This window comes from Carassius carassius, chromosome 2, assembly GCF_963082965.1.
Source record: "Carassius carassius chromosome 2, fCarCar2.1, whole genome shotgun sequence".
In the NCBI taxonomy this organism is placed as follows: Eukaryota; Metazoa; Chordata; class Actinopteri; order Cypriniformes; family Cyprinidae; genus Carassius; species Carassius carassius.
The window spans coordinates 40,259,259-40,280,617 of NC_081756.1; the positions used below are offsets into that span (position 1 = coordinate 40,259,259).

Consider the following 21,359-nt stretch of genomic DNA (forward strand, 5'->3'; position numbering starts at 1 on the left):
ATTGACAGTTCATAGCACAAAATGGGGGAGGTGGATGTCTGAATGAATAAGAGCTCTGGTAAATCCCAGAAACATCGGGATCCCAGCGTGGGATTACCCTATGCCAACTGACTTTCCTGCCCAGCTTTCCACTGAGTACTTACTGTCCATGGAAATCGCTGGTCTTTAGTGACATCTGCAATGTTCAGTGGCTCCATAGTGTTCTTGACATACTGGGCATAAATATAGTTAATCTTGTTGAGATCACATTCTCTGTAAAAGATAGAAAAAAAGTTTAAGCACTCTTGCTGATAACTTCACTACAAGTAATTAAAATGTATCTGATCTGATGTGCAGTGTTGCTAATAAAATGATGATAATAAAAAATGTAGCAAAAGGTTTTTTGAAATAGAAACCATGCTACAGGAATAGTTCACCCAAAATAACATTTCTGTCTCAGTTTACTTATACTAATGCCATAGCCATAGAGGTTAGGAAAAACATTAGAATGACTTGATATACTGATAATAAAGATATAGTAAGTTTTAAACCTCACTGTGACGAGTGGGTTGGGGTCTCGGCCCAATTTTACACCTCATACAAAGAGAGCATTTGTTGAACCCAAGCTGCCAAAGTTACTAATTTTCCACTTCCTCCATATTTTGAGGTCACACTGTAGTAGACATTTGCATCTGACCACCTCCACAACATCACATCCACACCTATTTTATCTAGTTTGTGTTTACTGACAAGACTTAAGGTTTCATCAAAACACATTTGCCAAAGAAGACCAGAAATAATCTGGAAAATAATTTTTACCAATACCCAGGAATAATTAGGTTTCCAGCAGGGAACCTAAGCCACGTACTTTCTTGAGCTTGGCACACTAGTCAATAACTCAAAGCAAAATGCACTTAGATTAAATATTTCAAATACCACAATACCTGTAAGTATAATGTGGTAAAAAATAAATTAATAAAATAAATAAAAACAACACAGGGAAAAAAATTCCTAACATATCTCAATGTCAAGGCTATGTTCTAGATTTTCATATTGCAATAATCTATTCACAATAAGCTGTAGCTATATACATTTATGTTATGTCTATGCGATGCACAAGATAAATGTGAATTTTTATTAAGGTGTTTGCATACTAGACAATAACCTTTTTCAACACTGTACTGTTATCAAAACAGCATTTCATTTCTTTTTACAAAGTAGTAAGCTACAAGGTTTTTTTTTACATTTTAACATTCATTGTGCAGAGAAAAAAATTTATTACTATAAAAATATCTTTGTTTTTACAAACTGAGGGACTTTGTTTTGCATTACATAAGCTTCATTTTTTATGATAACCCCACCTGTTTGGGAAGTCCACAGATCCTGCAAGTTCCTCATATTCCATGTGAAACACACTGGAGAATGTGTTCTGTAACATAAGCAGAACAGTAATTACTTACTCTGCAGTTTCACTCACAGAGGTAAACTTTGAGGAGGTTTAACACAGAGGTAAGCCAGTATTTCTGAGGCTTTTTAATGCTATTAGTGTCTGGCTGCCTGTGTAAACTTAACATTGAATATTTGCAGTCACATAGTTTAATGTGCCTGTGTTTGTAAATTTCTGGAAGGGTTAGAATTTTCCGCTCGTGACAAGTAAATAGTTATGTAGCATGGTTCAGTGCAAATAGCATTCTGCAAGCAGTCAAAACAAACTGTTCACAATGGACCTGTGCAATAAACAAGGAGATATGCAATAAATTATAAGTTAATTTCCACATTCCAGACCACATAACAGACGATGAATATGAGTTTGACGACAAACTTGTCTTTCTCTTGCAACAGCTGCTCTTTCCAAATTTGAAGACACTAGAAGGACAATGTCTGAATAAAATAAGGTGCCATTCGAATGCAGTTCAAGAGGTGAAACCTAAGTAGACCTCAGTTTTTCACAATGGTTAATCTCTTTCCGTAACACTCACTATGACTGTGACCAGGAAAATGAATTCATCAAATTAACAAGCTTTCTTTCTACTACAAAAATGTACAAAACTTTGTGTCAAGATGAGGAAAACCAGAGCTTCTCCTATGAAGAAAAAAGTATGCAGATCTAGTTTTCTAGGTCAACAAATGACCTCTGAATTGTGATACACATCTCAGAAACAGAAGTCTTTCTCTGTGATATCACCTTCATCTTAACAACTCACCTGTCTAGACAACCTAAACATGTAAATATAAAATCTAGATCCTTTGTATCTTGCATCTATTAGTGCTGTTTTTTACATATTAAATACCAAATAAAGATTTTTGCTTTTACTTAGAAAGGACAGATAGGAGAAAACAAAGAAGAAAAGTGAGGGGAATGGGATCAGGAAAGGACCACAAGCTGGAACTCTGGGTGCACCTTCGTAGAACAGTTATTTTGGGTTGTTTGCAAAGCTGAATACAGGGAACATTTCAAATTCAGTCAGTGTACATCCTTCTAAAAACACGCATGCACTGTGAGGTGGGCCACTTCTGAATGAGAGCTTTCCCTGATTGCTCAATGGGAAAGGAGGATTCATCAGTTTAAAATAGGGTTTCTTTTATACTTTTTTGTACCTTGATTCATCTACCCTTCTCTGTGCATTCACTGAAAGGTTTTCCAATCTTTTCATGTTATACATTTCCCTTTTGACGTTAATAGAAGTGTATATTGCTGTAATACATACTGTTTTCATGATTACAATGTTTAAATTAGAAAGCAGCAATGTGTTGAATTTCCTCTTCTTTTTATTCAGTTTTTTTTGTTTTTCCTCAAGCTTAATTTAAATATAATGTTGTTGTGAAATGAAATCATTGTAAGACTTACATACAAATATGTGATTGAGTATTCCTATAACTCAAACAGTACAGTGTGGTGCCATCAACACCAAAGTATTTGGTTTGATTCCTCAACTGCATGGATTAAATGCAATGTAAGTTGCTTTGAAAAAAGTAACTTATCCAATCAACATTTTTTACATACTGAATTGTGACTGGTGTTGTCCTTTTTGCATCTGTTTATCTATAGCCGCCTCTATGCTGTTAATACAGTATCATGTTATATGATTGTGCACTGCTGACATAAAACAAGAGCTGATTGCCACAGCCAAGTTTAAGGATCATGTGATGCAGCATAAAGCCAAAAAGCTAAACTTACCTATTGTAAAACTTGTCAAACATTGCTGTTTTGCTGCTTTGCAAGCACTGGTATTTCCTTCAAAAATGTTTTATTTCAAAAAGTCATGCTGTTTGAAGCCCAAGTTTAAATATTTTCAATCATTCTAAAGGGATATTTTGGATAGCAAATGTTTTGGTGGCACCAAAGAAATGCAAAACTTCCTTGATATTCCCAAATTTTATGATCATACAGATTTCTTTGTGAAGTTTTAGTGAAATAAATGTGATACAATGTTTTGCTCTTACAGCTGCTTCCCTGTCAGAAATGAAGATTGTGCATTCTTGGGCCTGCATGAAAGACAAGATAGTGGCCACAGTTTTCCTCAGTAAGACCTCCAAAGACTGCTGCTCCTCAAAGATCAGACTAGCCAGATCCAACAACACCTACAAAACAACACAAAAAATTATCACTGCTTGTAGCCAAATTACTGTTTGATCACACCTATAAAAAATTAATTCTAAAAAAATACCTGGTTTCGTCTGTTCTCCAGCTGTGATGTCTCATAGAGCTGTGCATTATGTAGCACTATGCCAGAGAAAGCCAGGTATGAAGAAAAGTCCTGTTGACATGAAAAAGAAACATATTATGATAATGAAATGACAGAAACTATGAAATAACTATAAAACTAAATGTGCAAAAGTTTTCACCCTCTCATCCTGTTCTGTGAAGGCACTGTTCTCTCCACACCTTTTATTGATTGCTTGCGCTACTCCAACAACCTTTAAGCATTAATAAGATACAGCATTCAAGTTTTGATAGTACATGTTGCAAATACTGTATAGCAGATCAGACTTTATGTTTAAAATAATTTACTCACTTCTTCTCTGTGGTTTTTGATGGGCAAACATAAGATGCTCTGCGTCTTATATCCTGTAATTTGGTCCACTTCTGCATTAAAACGTGGATCCTGAAGGAGAAAAAAAATCAACCACAATTCCCATTTATCCAGCATTCTAATTAATTATGACTTGCTTGCAATATGTAGACAGTGTAGGTTTTGAAAATAATTCAATTCAATAGTTTTTTCTTCTTATGCACCCTAGAAATGCAACCTAGACATAAGTGTAAAAGGATTAATCTCATATATATATATATATATATATATTGCATTTGTTTATTCAGTGTTGAGCTCTGTTGGACGGCTCAAACCGCAGAGTTTGGTGTGCTTGGTTAGAATGCCCTGGGACTTTGTGTCTGTTGTTGTGATATCACCAGCTTATCAGCACTGTCATGACGTAATTTTATTCTTCATTTCTTGTGGTTCAGAAACAACTGTGTCCCTGAGCACAGATCGCAGATTTCCAACTTTGTACGTATGGGGGTGTCCTGCAACACTCAAGCAACTGCATTTCAGTTTGGGACCATTACCAGCACATAAATTACATCAAGTAAACAAATATGTTGATAGATTATGTTAAATGGGACCATGAGGACCTATTGTTCTTTCTTAATTTTACCCTGTTCTGATATGCAAAAACTTTAGCATGATGTTTTAAATGGTGATAGTGGTGACTGCTGAACTATTCTTTGAATGTTTATATGAAGTAAAAGTCTCAGGGGGTCATTAAACACTTAAATTTCATTCCAAACATGGTTAAGGATTGACCTTAATCTTAATTTTAGTGTTATAAGACATCCTGTTAAAGATTAAGATCTTCATTTTAATCTTTTTTTTCCTTTCTCGGTCTCACTATCTTTCTCTTTACCTCCTTTTCCTTTTCCCTTTCTCTTTAGAACGGAGGGAAGCACAATTAAACTAAATTACAAAGAGCTAAAAATACCTGCTATTATTATACAAACTGTTGGTTAGCAACTGAATTGCATAACAACATTTAAATCTAATCAAAGGCCTTAAGAGACAGCCTAAATTGCGTTTCTAAGGAAAGACTTTATTAGTGTTAGGAGGGTATTAAAAAGCATGACATTTTATGTCAGTCTCTGGAACCAAGGTGTTTCCTGCACATAACAAGGTAATACAGAGGAATCAGATAAGAGGGGAATGCATTAATAAAATCGTTGTCTAATACTGATATAAGAATGTAAATTCAGTCGGGTGTCTATCCACAGGGTCGGAATAAGTTCAAAGAGTGTTGATGAAATTTGATGGAAGAAACCTTGTTAAGACACAAATACCTCAAAATAGAAACAAGAGTGTGTATTATGTCAGATATCATTTTTTACTGGATTAGTAGCACTTTTTTCAATGTGGACAAATAAACTTTCAAACAAACATTATTACAAGAAGAGCTCAGTTGTTTTCATGATTTTCCTTGATATATACCAATATTTTCTATGGAGAAGCTGTGTTTTTCGTTGTGGAAGTGAAACTACCAGAAACTAGAAATCAGTGGATAAGTTGTATTTACAACACTGTTCCAGAACAGTTCAACCCAAATATGTGTGCAACGCATTTTACGGAGGATGGGGACCGTTTCATGTGAGAGTAGTCTACAATGTGATGTTTTATTAACAAATTTCAGGAGGAGCTTGCGCAGATAATCAAGACAATCAATTCACTATCAATAACCGCACCATCCAATCAACCACCTCGAGAGAGAACCACATGCAGATAATCAACGTTGCCAATTCACCATCAGTAATCATATCCTCTATCCAACCACCACGAGAGAGAACCGATATAAATAATCAATAATCAATCTTTCTAGTCTTTCAGCATCCCTTCACCACCCCGACTCCTCACCGTCGACCCATTTCGGTGGGGGAGCACTCAGACTTCGGGCCGTTGCCAAGATCGGAGCCCTCTCCCTGGGCAGCACGCCAAATAAGCAAACTATTCTTTTCACTTTATTTTCTGTAAGGTAAACTCATGAAACCGGTGTCTGTTTCTATAAAGTGGGGCAGTTCCATATTTGCAAGGACATTCAAGCACTTCTGACTCACAGAGTATGTTTACCTACGTAAAGGATTTGCACTGATGATTCAATTGCAAGTTTTGAGCAGATCAAAAATGCAGCGCAATACGCAACGCAACGCGTAATAAGACAATGTAAGTCATTAGAATCAGTATTTATGTCCCCACTGGATGCAACAAATGCCACATTTGTTATGGGTTTTTATTGTTTTTGTCTTGTCGTGCCGGGACACACAGCATCACAGTATGATGAGGGGTGTGACATTTCCATCACAAGCTTGAGGCATTTGTCCAATCACAACAGACTGGATAGCTGGCCAATCAGAGCACACCTCGCTTTTCAGAACAATGAGCTTTGTAAAAAACGACACGTTTCAGAAGACGGGGCATAGAGGAGAAGCAATAATGTACAGTATATGGAAAATAATGTGTGTTTTTTTTTTTACTAAAAACGCATTAAACATTTCATTATAACAAAACACAAAATAATGTTCTTTTTAAAATCATCATATGACCCCTTTAAGGAGTAAAACACTGAAATGGCAAACAGCAGGTGAAATCACACAAAGCCTCACCTCATATGCATTCTTAATGTTCAGAGGCTGTCCGGTGGCTGCCACATATCCCACAATTCCTTTGTTCCATTCTAGGCGAATACCAATGTTGGAAGCCTCCTCAAGAGTGGATCCTTCTGCGACATCAAAGAGTCTGCTAACCAGGAACTTCCTGTTTGAACTATCCTCTCCAACCAAGAACAACGAATAACGATCTGCAGTGATCAACTCATGAGTGTGTAAGAAGATCTTGTGGCAGAGGGCAGTAAGGTCCAAGTGACTTGAAACATCACGTATAAGCTCCAGCAGACGAGCACAACGGTCCCCATATTCGTGAACTCCTGAATTCATAATACCTCCACCCTCATCTGTCTTGTTGCCTAAGCCAGGCCGCTGGGGTGGAGGAAGTGGCATCTGCACCCTTTCTGTGTCACTAAGAAAAGTAAGCGAACCCTCAGCGTCTTTCACAACAATGGGGCGAAGCGGCCTATCAAACTCCGATGCAGAGATCTTTCGCGTAGGGGTGGAGGGAGCTGGACTTGGAGAGGGCGCATCAGTTTGATGGAGGGCCGATAAAGGTTCTGTCGGGGCATTTGATCCTTCCCTAGATGGCTGAATGGAGTGGATACGCTCAGCAAACCAAGCGTTGACCATTTCCCTTAAAAATAAAAACATAACCAAAACATTAGCTCAGCAGTTTCTTAACACACACACACACACAAATACAAATACAAAACTGAATCTCAGTAATTACCCAGTCTGATTTGGTCAAATTGATTATACCTAATGAGACTCAAAGTCAGGTCACTTGGTATTTGTCATGGTAATGCAACCAGGCAGCCACCTATTTCGTAGGTAACAGTCAAACAAGGTCAGCTTCTAAAATCTGCCCTCATAAATGTTCCTGCATCTTTCAGGCTGATCAAATTAGTGTCTATGCATGTATACAGTAAACAGACTCAATAAAAAGACTATTTTAATTGAAAGTTAGGACTTCCATTCTTACCACTGCCATATGGCTTCCTCCCATACAGTCTCTGCTACTCATCTAGATAATCTATTTCAACTCATCTACCAACAGTTGGCTTAGCCAGATAAAAAAAGCAATATAGAGAATTTTCACAGTTCACCCCAGTAATTTCAAGGTTTATGTGCATTTTGTTGGAACCATCTATATAATGAATTGTTACAAAGGTTCTATGTTACATTTTTAAAGCTTTAAAAATTAAAAGTTGAATGGGAAATTGCATAGCAGCTCAAATGGAAACCATTAAAGTATATAACAACCCACAATCATAACATTTGCTGATAGATTATTTCCAAATCTGTCAAAACAACACTGACATACTGGCTTTTATTAAACTAACACTACAATGAAAGCATTAAAATAGCCCATAACAAATGTTTTCAATTAAATGTTGTTTATTCGGGTAGGATATTCAAACTCCACCATAGTCTCTATGGACTCAACCTAAATTGTCCTTGGCTAGAATAGTTTAAATAAATAAAATTCCCTTTGAAGAGACACCATCCAACCATTTCCTAAAATTAGTAACTTCCCCATCTAAGGCTACTCATGCTAAGCAGTCTTAATTTACCCCAGCCAATATTATAGTTATGATTTGCATGGGTTATTTTTCAGTTGCAATAAATTATTTAATAAACAATTAAACTGACAAACAAACAGTTGGACTGGTGTTAAAGTTAAATATAGCTGGAGTTAAATATAATTGATTCAAAGCAAATAAAACTCAACTTAAAATACACACAGTAGCACAAGGTTTGGTAGAATATGTACAATTCTTAGTCTCAATCTAATTCTACACTACTTTTGTGTTTTGGCAATATGGGTGGCGAATTTGTATGAATTCCTATAATTCATATGTTTTTCGTATAATCTGCTTACATTAATTACATAAGTTGAAATTTATAATTTTTTTATCTACAATTTGAAATAATAGGCTTCACACAGTCTCAGATCATTCCTCCCTTAATCAACGAGTTCAAGTTCCCAATTATGTTTACATCGGATTTCAAACGAAAAATGCAGTATATATAGACACATTCCTTTACAAACAACAAAAAAGTCAAACAGCTAAAGTTAAAGTTGAACTGAGGGCAAATAGCATCGCTGCGTTGCGCAGCTAAATCAAGCGGATATTAGTCTGTACAGCCTCATTACAGGACTTTAAACTGAACTAGCAATCTGTGCTTTGGAACTTACCGTGAAGCCTTTCGTACAAAATAAGAATGTGCGAACTCTAGGTTGTCGTCAAGCCAAGCCTCCATCATCCTTTCACTTTCGGGAGGATAGACCTCCATTCAGCCTACACAGATCAGCCGGTGGATCCTCTCTTCGGATCTTCAGTCACAAAAATACTTCCACCACCACAACCAGCCACCGGCGTCTACACTGCTCTCTCTCTCTCTCTCTCTCTCTCTCTCTCTCTCTCTCTCTCTCTCTCTCTCTCTCTCTCTCTCTCTCTCTCTCTCTCTCTCTCTCTCTCTCTCTCTCTCTCTCTCTCTCTCTCTCTCTCCGCACGCACATTTAGCGCCGCTCTACTTACATTAAAAGACAATCTATCACAAAGCAAGATTAAACAAAACGATTTAAGCTTCATTTGGAAGGATATCTCCTTATCAGACCTCAATTTAAGTAATTATTGTAAGTAACAATTGTGGCTATTTTGGTAACCTACATTATTAGTAGGGATGGGATGGTATGAAAATTTAATATCACTATTATAGTGACTAAAATTATCACGATTATCAATATTATCACGGTTTTGTTGAAACGAGATGAAAGTGTTCAAAAATAGTTGATGCTCACACTGAAAACATTTCAGCAAGCCATTCCTTCTCGAAAAAAAAACAAAAAAACATTGTGCGCTGGGCTTGCGTCAGACTGTTGCTGGCTGGACATGATTTAATAGCGAGTTATTAAAACCGCGATAATCAAACACGGTTTTAATGATAATTCATTTTTAAACGATATAACTAACCTTCAGCACATTTTATCACGGTTATCGATAAAACCGGTTATCGTCCCATCCCTAATTATTAGTAGCCTGTATCACATCAGACTTTTTTCATCCCATTGGCGCTTCTTTTATGTAGGCCTATAATTTGGGAAATAATACACTTCATCAAGTATATCAACATCCCAAGGATACCATATGGGTTGGTGGCATGACATGTCAATTAGTGATATGCTTCAAGCTACATTTAAAAATATTTTAATCAACATTTTACAGATATTAGATTGTTATTATTTACAATTGTTATACATAAAAATTTTATAAGCTCAGATAATTAAAAGTCTGCATGGATTTAGATCAACTGCAAAAATAAACAAATACATACATTTATTTTGATGTCAGTTTAATGTTTAATACATTAGCCTAACTAAAATGCACTTTGCTTTATGGCCTATGAGCAGTATATACAGTCTCACACAAAATATAAAAAAAAATCAGTTTGTCAATTACCCATATACCATTGGATTTTTATTAAAATAACTAAATTCAGAATCTTTACCAGAAATCCGTCCCTTTAAACTTTTTTTGCAGACCTATTGCCTAATATTAAATTGCTCCATCCCACCCATAAGCTCTACCCCATCTCTGTACAAAATGGTGTAGTTTTACCAGCAGATGGTGCCTCGTTCTCTCCTGGGAGAGGGAGATACCACTGAAGGCATATGTGCTCTCTTGGGTACAAATGTGATTCCATTGTATACACAGTGGCCTGGCTGAGCTAATGACGGTCTCTAGAGAGACTATGTCAGAGAGAGTGAATGGTATTGGAAAATGTTTTAAAATTTTTATATTGTATTTATTTTTTATTTTTTTTTTCAGTTCATTTATCAATGGCTGCATTTGGCAGGAACTCCAGGAATTTCCCACTATATTTCCACAGATGATGGAACTTAGGAGTCATGTCAGGACATGCTGGGCTTATGGTTGGATTCCTGTAGCTCGCATCTACAGCATCAGATGCAACTTTCACAGCCCTTAAGCACCATTTGTCATGGTGTCCTCAACTAGATGTGCATGAACACACAAAGTCAGCTGGGCTGAAACACTGTCCAGATGTGGTCACTCAAGTCACTCTAAGCTAAACTACTCGGTTTGCCTTTCAGTCATAAGTCAAACAACACTCTATTCCTTCCACATAATTCCCTGCACTACATTAAACAGCTCAGCTGCTATTGTAAACCCTAAAGTCGGTGCTATGGAAGATAGTGCTGGATGGAGAGAAGTCCTGTGCAGTCCTCCAATGGAAACGATTTTTAGTGCTTAGTTTGTCCTATGTGGCCCTCGTCAAGAGAAATATGGCAGTCAAATAATTTATTAACAGCAGGTTTAATGGAGACAGAAGGAAATGAGGTTGAAACAGGGGTCAAAACTTATTTAAAAAAAAAATGGTAGGCCTACTGCAGAGATGCAAGCGAATGTGCCACTGGCTGCAGGAAATGAAAGTAACCTGGAAAAATTCCACTAAACACACATTGTTCGAAATTTGCCTATGCCTGTTTTTAGATGATACCTAGATTTTTGTGTCTTATCAAGCCTTTTATTGAAGTTTAGAAAATCAATCAATAAATAAATCATGATATCTAGATGAAGTTCATGCAAAAAACATAACCACGGGAAGTTTGCATGACAGGATTAGGTGTTATGATCCTAAAATTCTGCACCATAGAACATTTTCTCTTCGCTGTGAACAGAACACGGTGAGACGCAGCAAGAAACTAGTGAAAGGTTTTTTACATAATCTAATTTGGGTGTAAATTATCTAGAGTTTCTGACCCCTAATTAAAGCTTGAGTCCCCATAGAAAGGTAAAACAAAATGTTTGGGGAGTTTATGTATTTAAATGTGATTTTAATATAAAAAAATAAATTAATTAATTAATTAATTAATTAATTAATTGTGATATCTCAGCAACCACAAAAATGAGATTACGATAGTTTAGTCAAGTTTAGTTAAGTAAGTCAAAGTGCGTAATTTCTCCTGGCTGCAACAGTCTTGTCTGCTTAAGCCCTTTTTTATTATTAGATAAAACATAAATACTATTATTAATTATCCTTTAATTCAAATCTCACAGATATATAGCAAAAAGATTTAAATGTTTTGTCTTTTATTTCAAGTCTAAAAACCTTTTTATTTAGCAGACCCCCTTGAAATTTATTGTGTAATTTGTAAACAGAATGTGCCACCCATTTCCCTTCTGATTCCATACATGCAAACAATAATCCACAAATATTAACAGTTAAAGGGGTAGTTTACCCAAAAAATGTAAATGTCAAACATTTATTTTGTGGAACCTAAAAAAATAAATACATAAATAATGTATTCAGCTTTAAAACAACACAGGGAGAAATGGTTTGGGGTGAACTACTCCTTACAGATCCTATTATAAATACATGCAGTGTTCACTGTTCAAAGTTTATATGCCACGCCATGCACATCAATACCTTAGTTACGCTCTGCAGGCATAGTTACCTCCAGCATGCACAGAATTCTCCTTAATATAACATCTCCTCTAGGACCATGAAGAGGTCACAAGTAGGGTATTTTGGAGAAAATCTGCTGCAGTAGAAAATGTTCCTAGTGAACAGTTCTGAACTGAGTTGAATATTGTTAAATATTTTTGGAGGTAGCAGAGGGGGTGTCAGGGGGTTGAGTCTTCAATTCACAATATGTTACCTCTATCACAATTAAAGAAAGACATATGGTCTAGTACTCCACTAAAATAAAGTAATAATAAATAAAAAAAAAAAAAAAAAAAAAAAAAAATATATATATATATATATATATATATATATATATATATATATATATATATATATATATATATATATATATATATATATATATATATATATATATATATATAATAACAACAACAACAATAATAATAATAATAATAATAAATGATTTATTTTATTAGAGAATGTAGATCACGATGTGTAGCATATACTCTACTAAAATATTGAGTATAAATACAAATAATACTTTTAGATGACAGAGCAATTTAAAGGCATAAATCTATGATACATTACACCAGGTTTACTCTGGTTATTAATCCTCTATATTGTTTCCACTGGGAACAACAAACAGTAGGCCGTCTTCAAAACTTTGCTGTCTGCTGTGTCTGAAAAATATGTTAGACATCCAATACATCTTGATTCTTGTCAAATCCCCAATTATCATTATGATTTATAACTATCTCCTTAGTTTAAACAGGCTGAAAAGTGGGTCTCTGCTAACAATAGAAGTATATCTGGTACACATTTGTTGGTCCAAACACACAATATTGCAATATTGGTTTGGTTCACTATGTGCGGCCAATTTTTAAACTTGGGTCATAGTTTGATGTTGAATATCATGCATATTTTATGGATTGATGGGATTTGTCTCAATGGTTTAGCTAGCCAAAGTACATTAAAGTGCAAAACCTTGTGTGAAAAAGTTCATGGAAAAATGAAAGAAATCAAGTCTATCATGTAATGATACACACAACACCTGTGTAATTGGTGACATATTAACATATTAGATTTAAAAACTACAGGTGAGTTTTGTGAACAATGACTTTAAAATAGGTTTGCTTCTCCACATAACATTGTAAGGTTTAAGAAGACTTGGCAGATGCAGAATGCAGAAAGAGCTGAATAAACTTCTTTAATTTTGCTTTGTGGGGCTTTTTTTCTGACCTTGTCCTTCATCTACCTTCAATGTTAATTTCAACTGGCAAATGACATTTCTCAACATTAGCAGGTTGTCACAATAATAACCATGAATACAAACCTGATTCCAAAAAAGTTGGGACACTGTACAAATTGTGAATAAAGACAGAATGCAATGATGTGGAAGTTTCAAATGTAAATATTTTATTCACTATACAACATAGATGACATATCAAATGTTTAAACTGAGAAAATGTATCATTTTAAGGGAAAAATAAGTGGATTTTAAATTTCATGTCATCAACACATCTCAAAAAATTTGGGACAAGGCCATGTTTACCACTGTGTGTCATCCCCTCTTCTTTTTATAACAGTCTGCAAACGTCTGGGGACTGAGGAGACAAGTTGCTCAAGTTTAGGAATAGGAATGTTGTCTCATTCTTGTCTAATACAGGCTTCTAGTTGCTCAACTGTCTTACGTCTTCTTTGTCGCATCTTCATCTTTATGATGCGGCAAATGTTGTCTATGGGTGAAAGATCTGGACTGCAGACTGGCCATTTCAGTACCCGGATCCTTCTTCTATGCAGCCATGATGTTGTAATTGATGCAGTATGTGGTCTGGCATTGTCATGTTGGAAAATGCAAGGTCTTCCCTGAAAGAGACGACGTCTGGATGGGAGCATATGTTGTTCTAGAACTTGGATATACCTTTCATCATTGATGGTGCCTTTCCAGATGTGTAAGCTGCTCATGCCACAAGCACTCATGCAACCCCACACCATCAGAGATGCAAGCTTCTGAACTGAGCGCTGATAACAACTTGGGTTGTCCTTGTCCTCTTTAGTCCGGATGACATGGCGTCCCAGTTTTCCAAAAAGAACTTCAAATTTTGATTCATCTGACCACAGAACAGTTTTCCACTTTGCCACAGTCCATTTTAAATGAGCCTTGGCCCAGAGAAAATGCCTGCACTTCTGGATCATGTTTAGATATGGCTTCTTTTATGACCTATAGAGTTTTAGTAGGCAACGGCGAATGGCACGGTGGATTGTGTTCATCAACAATGTTTTCTGGAAGTTTTCCTGAGCCCATGTTGTGATTTCCATTACAGTAGCATTCCTGTATGTGATGCAGCGCCATCTAAGGGCCTGAAGATCACGGGCATCCAGTATGGTTTTTCGGCCTTGACCCTTACACACAGAGATTGTTCCAGATTCTCTGAATCTTTGGATGATAATATGCACTGTAGATGATGATAACTACAAACTCTTTGCAATTGGGGGAATTGGTGATCCTCTGCCTATCTTGACATCTGAGAGACACTGCCACTCTGAGAGGCTCTTTTTATACCCAATCATGTTGCCAATTGACCAAATAAGTTGCAAATTGGTCCTCCAGCTGTTCCTTATAGTTACATTTAACTTTTCCGGCCTCTTATTGCTACCTGTCCCAACTTTTTTGGAATGTGTAGCTCTCATGAAATCCAAAATGAGCCAATATTTGGCATGACATTTCAAAAGGTCTCACTTTCAACCAGGGCTGTAGTCAAGACCACCTTTGTTGAGTCCAAGACCAGGACTAGTCGAGTCCAAGTCAAGACCGAGTCCAAAGAGGTTCGAGTCCAAGACAAGACCGAGTCCAAAAAAGTTTGAGTCCGAGTCAAGACCGAGTCCAGGACAGGAAAAAAAAGTCTTATGCATGACATTATCAAGACTTCGGGTTATTATTTGTTGATCTAAAAGCAAAAACAGTGTCACAACACCCAGGATTTTTAAGTATAGACATTCCCCTTGATATCATATAATCTATTAATCTAAAGAAAACAGAATGATGATATATAGTGATACCTCATAATAGCAGTGTTAGAACTGATATACAAACACCAACCCACTTCTGTTACCAATGCTAGGTACTACAACCCGAATTCCGGAAAAGTTGGGACGTTTTTTAACTTTTAATAAAATGAAAACTAAAAGACTTTCAAATCACATGAGCCAATATTTTATTCACAATAGAACATAGATAACATAGCAAATGTTTAAACTGAGAAAGTTTACAATTTTATGCACAAAATGAGCTCATTTCAATTTTGATTTCTGCTACAGGTCTCAAAATAGTTGGGACAGGGCATGTTTACCTTGGTGTAGCAACTCCTTTTCTTTTCAAAACAGTTTGAAGACGTCTGGGCATTGAGGCTATGAGTTGCTGGAGTTTTGCTGTTGGAATTTGGTCCCATTCTTGCCTTATATAGATTTCCAGCTGCTGAAGAGTTCGTGGTCGTCTTTGACGTATTTTTCGTTTAATGATGCGCCAAATGTTCTCTATAGGTGAAAGATCTGGACTGCAGGCATGCCAGGTTAGCACCCGGACTCTTCTACGACGAAGCCATGCTGTTGTTATAGCTGCAGTATGTGGTTTTGCATTGTCCTGCTGAAATAAACAAGGCCTTCCCTGAAATAGACGTTGTTTGGAGGGAAGCATATGTTGCTCTAAAACCTTTATATACCTTTCAGCATTCACAGAGCCTTCCAAAACATGCAAGCTGCCCATACTGTATGCACTTATGCACCCCCATACCATCAGAGATGCTGGCTTTTGAACTGAACGCTGATAACATGCTGGAAGGTCTCCCTCCTCTTTAGCCCGGAGGACACGGCGTCCGTGATTTCCAACAAGAATGTGAAATTTGGACTCGTCTGACCATAAAACACTATTCCACTTTGAAATAGTCCATTTTAAATGAGCCTTGGCCCACAGGACACGACGGCGCTTCTGGACCATGTTCACATATGGCTTCCTTTATGCATGATAGAGCTTTAGTTGGCATCTGCTGATGGCACGGCGGATTGTGTTTACCGACAGTGGTTTCTGAAAGTATTCCTGGGCCCATTTAGTAATGTCATTGACACAATCATGCCGATGAGTGATGCAGTGTCGTCTGAGAGCCCGAAGACCACGGGCATCCAATAAAGGTCTCCGGCCTTGTCCCTTACGCACAGAGATTTCTCCAGTTTCTCTGAATCTTTTGATGATGTTATGCACTGTAGATGATGAGATTTGCAAAGCCTTTGCAATTTGACGTGAGGAACATTGTTTTTAAAGTTTTCCACAATTTTTTTACGCAGTCTTTCACAGATTGGAGAGCCTCTGCCCATCTTTACTTCTGAGAGACTCTGCTTCTCTAAGACAAAGCTTTTATAGCTAATCATGTTACAGACCTGATATCAATTAACTTAATTAATCACTAGATGTTCTCCCAGCTGAATCTTTTCAAAACTGCTTGCTTTTTTAGCCATTTGTTGCCCCCGTGCCAACTTTTTTGAGACCTGTAGCAGGCATTAAATTTTAAATGAGCTAATTAAGTGGATAAAAGTGTAAAATTTCTCAGTTTAAACATTTGCTACGTTATCTATGTTCTATTGTGAATAAAATATTGGCTCATGTGATTTGAAATTCCTTTAGTTTTCATTTTATTAAAATTTAAAAAACGTCCCAACTTTTCTGGAATTCGGGTTGTATATATATATATATATATATATATATATATATATATATATATATATATATATATGGTTCCCTGAAAAAAATATTGTATTGTATTATATTGTTATTTGGACGTGGGTTAATAGGAAAGACATTGTATTTTCAGAAAACATTCAAGTTTGGTTGTAGAACAACAATGAACACAGTGTAATTTAACATATGTTACGAGTTTGCAGCAGAAGCACGAACAGAGCGAAATGTTATTATTTATGAGTAACGTTAAACTGTATTAATAAATGTGACTGAAAATTTAATTAATAAGACAATTGAATGCAATAGAGTAAAAACATTAATGCCACGATTTTAAGTTAAATAGGAATATGTACAAATTTGTACGTTTTGCAATTTGCAATGGTGTGGTATGTGCTATTTCTTGATAACAGACCGCATTCTACATTAGAATTCAACCAAGCCATGTAATAAATATAGGCTATACTTTGCTCCATTCCATTTTCATTTATTTCAGAGACGTGCAGGACATGCTTGAGTCTCCTAATACTAGTTAAACGTGAATCTTAGTTTGCGCTAGTTAACATAAAAAAATAAAAATTACCTCATGAAAGCAGTGATAGCCTACCAGACATAAATTATTATAAATTTATGTCCAAGAACATTACCTTTATCTTCTGCTATGTTAACAGATGTTAACATAGCAGAAGACGTTAACATGTTATGCTATGTTAGCCAATGTTAACGTTAACACATAGTCAAGGATTAGCAGCTCCAGCTCTGCAGTTAACTTACCACGATGTATGATTCCTCTGCAGGTGTCTGACGAAGTTTGACGTAGTCCCACAGGTTTCCGAAATTGTTGCTTTGCAGAATTTGCAGTCTGCTCTGTGTTTCTTTTTAAGTGCAGCGCTGAGAAATTCCTGGTGATTTCTATAAGCAAATTTAATGATGGCAGAATTGGCGGACATTCTCGTTTGTGTGTGAATCAATGAAAATGAACATTAGCAGGGCACGCGCACGTAGATGCAGAGCGTACCGTGCGAAGATAATCTAGTGTGTGATTGGTTATTAGTTTTTTTGTATTGTTTTTTTTGTTTTTGTGATTGGTTATTGGTAGTGATGGGGCGTTCGGGCGGATGATGTGAAGAAAAATAATATTTTAATTAAATTCGGACGGGTGAAATGGAAAAATTAAAATGAAAAAAGTTTAAAATGTGTGCTTACTGGGAACATAATAAAGACACCTGGACTCGGTCGAGACCAAAACCATATTTGGCAAGACCAGTGGCCGAGACCGAGACAAGTCCGAGTCCGAATGACAGCGAGTCCGAGACCATAAAAAACCGGTCACGAGACCGGACTCGAGTACTACAGCCCTGCTTTCAACATTTGATATGTTATCTATATTCTATTGTAAATAAAATATAAGTTAAGAGATTTGTAAATTATTCCATTCCTTTTTTTACTCACAATTTGTAGTGTCCCAACTTTTTTGGAATTGGGTTTGTAGAACAATACTTTAAGATGGTTGAGGTTTTTTTTTTTTTTTCACTCTAATGATGTACAGGTATTCCTCTGTGTAAGCTGTTAATTCAGGGGAAACTGTTGATGGAAAGAACAGAGGAGCTATTTCAGTGTGTGAAAACACTCTTGATTTCCCTGAGGCAGTGTCCAAGATTTTGTCACGCTTCTATCCACACACAAAACAATGGCTATAAACCCATTTTTTTGTTATGTGAAGCTATATTTGTACAAGTGTAATCATAGACGGGCTAACACATTACAAAACTATATTAGGCTGATGTAATAAAAGTGTCCATTTGTTATTAACAAATTGACTGAAATTAGACAATGACTAGGATCAATGATTACGAACATCTGCAGTCTTATCTGGAAACATGAAATAATTACAGAACTGCATTTTTCTTACAGTTATGTATATTTTAGTCTTTACCACATATATCCTGGCATTATATTGACATCCATATTGCTTTTAGTAATTTCTGAGGGGATAGGACTTTGAAAAATTCACACTTGAGTTGGCTGAGAAAAAAATACTGCATTCCCTATGAGCTTCTGCAAAATAATGTCCTGGTTACATATATAACTCTCATTTCCTGAAGAAGGAAACAGTGATGTTATGTCAGCAGTGACTTACGAATTGGGATCCATATGAAAGCGCCACTATTGCTGACCCCCTCCAGTCCCCTGCGAAAACCAGCAAGACCCAACATGCCAGTTGGGGCAGAAGATAGGACAGGACTTAGGCAGAGGTGTCCGCCACTGCTGTTACATATAGTGGGATATTAGATAACACTGGGAAAGGGTAGGCTACCTAAGTAGGGGAACGCCACGGAAGCCACTAGTGTTGTCACGATACCAAAATTATTGTTTCGATACCGATACCTAGTCAAGAATTGCGATTTCGATACTTTTTCGAAACTTTTCCTGAAAAGGAACACTCAAATATCATTGAGTTATTTTAAAACCGGGACAACATTCTAATCATATAACACACTAATAAATGAACATATGAAAAGCAGATATATTAAATTTAATTTGAACAAAAAATGAAATATCAAAATATAAAAAATTAAATAGAGCAATGACATTCAAGACAAAGAAAGAATAAATTTAGCATGCATTATCTCAGTTATCATAAGAAACATAAGAGTAATAAACTTATCTTGATTCTGAACTTTGAATAAAAATATGTACAGCAATTATATTAAACAATGTTTCTGAACTCAGAAGATTAAATGTCAAAAGATAAATAATATCAATTTAAACAATGGCATTAAAGTAAAAAAAAAGCAAATAAAATTTAGCAGCAATATCTCAGATATTGTAACTTATTCTGTGAAGTGTGCAACCTTTTCTTTCAGAGGAGAAAACTCAGCCAGTGAGCTTTAGCTTGTGCTCGCACATGCAGCCTTGATGCACGGGTCTGGTTTTTTTTCCAACCCGCGGGGCCCGCGTTTATGAAATTATTTGGCCCGCCCCAGCCCGCAAATAAAGTACAATTTCTTTACCCACCCCGACTCGTGCATCGGGGACATCACGGAAAATACGTTGCTACTAGACTCATATTTCTCGTTCACTGAAGTTCCTCCCTCCACAGCAGCGCGCGAGCACGGCGCTATTAGCAGCGCATGCGCAGCTCGTGAACAGCTCTGTGAACTGTTTCATCCTGTCGAAGAGTTACTCAAGATGTGACGGAGCATGTGATTTGTTGAATGTAGTGAGCCCAGATCGAGATCGAGAGATCTTCTCATTCGTGAATGAGTTGAATGAACTGATACATCTCGTTTATGAAGGAAATGAATGAGTTTACGGGGTCAGTGAGCCAAGCATGTAAATCTCGATCAGCAGACACAAAGCGCAGTTATAGGTGCTGTGTAGATACGTTCGTTTTCATATTTAGCACAGAACATAACTCCACGTTTAATCCACGATTAATATGAATATTATATATGAACTGTCTGACCAAACAATTAAAATGTTAATTATGCAAGAAAACCTCATGCTTTGTTCATCTGAACAACTTAAACTATTTAATGCAATCTTGCACACATTTTAGTAAAGCCAAATCAGTTTAGTAAAGCCACTAATGCAGCCATCTCGCTGTAGTGCTTTTTTGCTGCGTGCGTGAGGAGAAAAATACACAGGCGTCCATAGGGAGGCACTGGAAGCGTGCGTTGCACACACTAACATGAAATACGTCTCTTACAAATCTGGAACGCAGACATTTTTTGAAGTATCGATACTAATAAATTTAGGAATCGTGACGTTTTTAATTTCCGAGAATCCCGATACTTTTGAAGTATAGGTGCACCGTGCAACACTACCCAGCCGGCACATGACCGACCTTCAACGTTGAAATATGGTTGAAATAAGGTCAGTTGTGGTTTCAACGTTGAAACGTTGAAAACTCACACGTTTATTTTTTTAGCATTTTGGGGAGGAGTACAATTTACATATGTGGTTTTAACAACCAGATGCATTTACACTTGTCTAGTTTTGTCTGGAATGCGGCCCAGACCACCTCCTGAAGTGGTTTGAACGATCGGATTCAAATCCGTCTCAAATGCGTTTCGGAGGGCATTTACACCTGGTCTTTTCACGATCGGATAGCTATCCGATCTGAGAAAACGCATGAAGTGGCCAGGTGTAAACGGCCCCTAAATGTTGGTCATTATGGTGGAACTTAATATTTAATAACAAATATTTTCTGAAGTGATACTTGGTTTTAAAAAGTTTGGGAACCAATGGTTTAAAGAAATGGTATAATATGAAATCCTGCTTTTTAAGAACTTTTTCAGTAAACCATTTCTTCTTTCCCCTTGTAGAGTCATCAATGATCCAGCTTGCTCTTGAAACATTGGTAAGAAATAGTTCATCTGCTTCACTGCATTGTCACTTCTGCTAGAGATTCATTGATCAATTCTTCGTCATCAGTTAGGAACTTAGGTGTGCTATTTGATCGCAATCTTTCCTTAGAAAGCCACGTTTCTAGCATTTGTAAAACTGCATTTTTCCATCTCAAAAATATATCTAAATTACGGCCTA

The 21,359-nt window shown here is 36.5% G+C and overlaps 1 protein-coding gene across 1 annotated transcript in view; it reads right to left on the reverse strand.

Moving 5' to 3' along the window:
• Positions 1 to 9,027, reverse strand: part of LOC132109682 (cGMP-specific 3',5'-cyclic phosphodiesterase-like) — a 38,956-nt gene extending 29,929 nt beyond the window's left edge. Inside the window, exons 1-8 of the mRNA XM_059515954.1 lie at positions 8,829 to 9,027; positions 6,626 to 7,262; positions 3,996 to 4,085; positions 3,826 to 3,897; positions 3,648 to 3,737; positions 3,424 to 3,561; positions 1,341 to 1,408; positions 144 to 252 (exon numbers count right to left, since the gene is read on the reverse strand). Coding sequence (XP_059371937.1) covers positions 144 to 252; positions 1,341 to 1,408; positions 3,424 to 3,561; positions 3,648 to 3,737; positions 3,826 to 3,897; positions 3,996 to 4,085; positions 6,626 to 7,262; positions 8,829 to 8,926 — 1,302 coding nt within the window. The 5' untranslated portion in view covers positions 8,927 to 9,027. The remainder of the gene's footprint in view (positions 1 to 143; positions 253 to 1,340; positions 1,409 to 3,423; positions 3,562 to 3,647; positions 3,738 to 3,825; positions 3,898 to 3,995; positions 4,086 to 6,625; positions 7,263 to 8,828) is intronic.
• Between the last annotated feature and the right edge of the window lie 12,332 nt (positions 9,028 to 21,359).